The sequence below is a fragment of the Emiliania huxleyi genome (assembly GCF_000372725.1).
Source record: "Emiliania huxleyi CCMP1516 chromosome Unknown EMIHUscaffold_135, whole genome shotgun sequence".
NCBI lineage: Eukaryota > Haptophyta > Isochrysidales > Noelaerhabdaceae > Emiliania > Emiliania huxleyi.
The window spans coordinates 123,818-125,927 of NW_005201240.1; the positions used below are offsets into that span (position 1 = coordinate 123,818).

At 66.4% G+C, this 2,110-nt stretch overlaps 2 protein-coding genes across 2 annotated transcripts in view; both read right to left on the minus strand.

Annotated features, from left to right (window-relative positions):
* Positions 1-806, minus strand: part of EMIHUDRAFT_226880 (hypothetical protein) — a gene marked incomplete at both ends in the record, with an annotated part of 4,257 nt that extends 3,451 nt beyond the window's left edge. Inside the window, one exon of the mRNA XM_005788405.1 lies at positions 55-806. Coding sequence (XP_005788462.1) covers positions 55-806 — 752 coding nt within the window. The remainder of the gene's footprint in view (positions 1-54) is intronic.
* A 149-nt stretch (positions 807-955) lies between these two features.
* The window catches only part of EMIHUDRAFT_226881 (hypothetical protein), a gene marked incomplete at both ends in the record, with an annotated part of 3,285 nt that continues 2,130 nt past the window's right edge, over positions 956-2,110 (minus strand). Inside the window, one exon of the mRNA XM_005788406.1 lies at positions 956-2,044. Coding sequence (XP_005788463.1) covers positions 956-2,044 — 1,089 coding nt within the window. The remainder of the gene's footprint in view (positions 2,045-2,110) is intronic.

A 2,110-nucleotide genomic window follows, 5' to 3' on the forward strand; every position in this document is an offset into this window, starting at 1 on the left:
GTGGGTTTCTGCTCGAGGAGGCGCTGCAGCGGGAGCGAGATGGTGGTGAGCGACGCCAGCTGCGCCTGCAGCCCCTCCAGGAAGGCCCGCTTCTCCGCATTCCGCTCCGCCGCCGCCGTGCGCTCCGCCGCCCTCGCGTCCCGCTCGCCGCAAAGCGACTCGCGCTGCCTCCGCTCGAGCTCGAGGCGGTTGAGGTGGAACTGGTGCGGGTCGGCCGCCTTGGACGTGCCGCGCAGCTCCTCCGGGGCCGCCGCCGCGAATTCGCTCTCGGGCAGCAGCTCGATCCGCGGGCCCGCGTCCTGCCGAAAGTCGCGCAGGTGCGTGATCTCTCGCAGAAAGTGGTTCTTCTCGTACTGCAGATTCTGAAGCTTGAGCTCGGCGGCGTCGACCCCCGCGTTGGCCCGCTGCGTGCCCTCCTTATACTCCCCCACCAGCTCCCACACACGACGGTTGAGCTGCTTGAGCTCGAGCAACGCCAGCCCCGAGCCGGCGACCAGCTCGGCCGCGTCGCTCCCGCCGGCGGCGCCGTCCGCCTTTCTGGCCATCGCCGCGGCCAGCTTGCCGCGAAGCGTCTCTGTGAGAGTCTCGAGCCGCTCCAGCTCCGAACCGCCCTCGGGCGAGGGGTCGGAGCCAGGCGGCATGTTGTCTGCGATTTCTTCACTCGTCCACATCTCTGTGCGAGAGAGGGTACACAGGAGACACAGACAGGTCTGGATATTCGCACTAAAGTGCTCAATGGATGACGAGAGGCGCGAGCTCCAGAGGCCAGTCTTGTGGACTAGGCCACTCGCGCCCCTCCCGGCCATGCCGGTAGGAGCCGGGGCGGCGCTCGTATAGCAAGGCCCGTGGGGCACTCGCCACGAGGCTGCTCCCATATTGGCTCGGTGGGTCCACGTATGCTAGGCGGAGGCTGATACGTGGTTAGAGTGCCGCAGAGGTAGGGCTGGGAAGGCTCCTAGCGGCTCCCGATATCGTCGCGCAGTCCCTCGCGAATGCGTGCGCGCCTGCGCGAGTTGCTGCAGCAGGGCGCCTTCGGCACCGGGTCCCGCAGGTCGCCGATTGCGCGGTCGATCGCCGCGCGCCGCCGCTTGTCGCCCGTGCTAGGTCGGGGGGCGAAGCGCTCCCAGATCGACTGGAAGGAGCGGGACAGGTCGGCCGCGAGGTCCGGCCATTCGACGTGTGAGAAGGGCGTGCTGCCCATCTCAATGAGTAGCTCCCGATCCCCCCGGGACGGGAGATCAGCGAGGTTCGCCCCCGACGCGACGTATTCGAACCAGACGCTGATGTCGAGCGCCAGGCACAGGGTGTGGAAAATGTGGATGAGGCGCGCGCAGTCCGCGTCCTTGCAATCGCCCTTACCGAGACCGAACAGTGCGCCGGTGTTATCCACAAAGCAGATCACGTCCCTGCCGCGGAACTGGCCTGGTCGGGACAGGATCGCGACGAGCGGCGCCAGCGTCTCCAACTGCGTGATGTACTGCTCGCGCTTAGCCCATCCGGCGATGATACGGGCCGGGACTTCGATAGACAAGTCGCGCCAGCGAGACTCCGTATCAAGCGGGTCATATAGCGCGACACCGATCCGGGCCGGCTGTGCCGCCTTGGCCTCGTACATCGCGTCCGTGTAGAGAGCTATCGGCGGGCGCGAGTGGCGGTCGCCGCAAAAGTGAAACCTGCGCCGGGGGATGCGCGGCAGCAGGAAATAGAGGAAGATCAGTGCCTCCCTAACGACGGCCGCAGTGACGCTCTCGTCGAGGGCTCCGCTTTGTCCTCCCGCCCCGGTGGCACGGCGGAGGATCCCTATAGCGGCTCTGCCAATGCGCCCGGCGGTTGCTGATGAGCGGACGAACTCCAGCTTGCCGAAGAAGTGCCTCGCCTCGGCTGACGGTATGCCGTGCTCGAGGTACCGCTCTATGGAGTCAATCAGCTTTGCAATCCTCTCGGGCTTAGATTGCATGAACACTATGCCTTGCCGGAACTGAGAAAGGTCCGTGACAACGCCCAGGAACGGGTTAATCTCGCGGGGAGGAACATCCTTTAGGCCCTCCGCGAGCGGTACGCCAAGCCAGAGATGTAGCTGGCGCAGCACCACTTTGGCCGACGCCGCTGC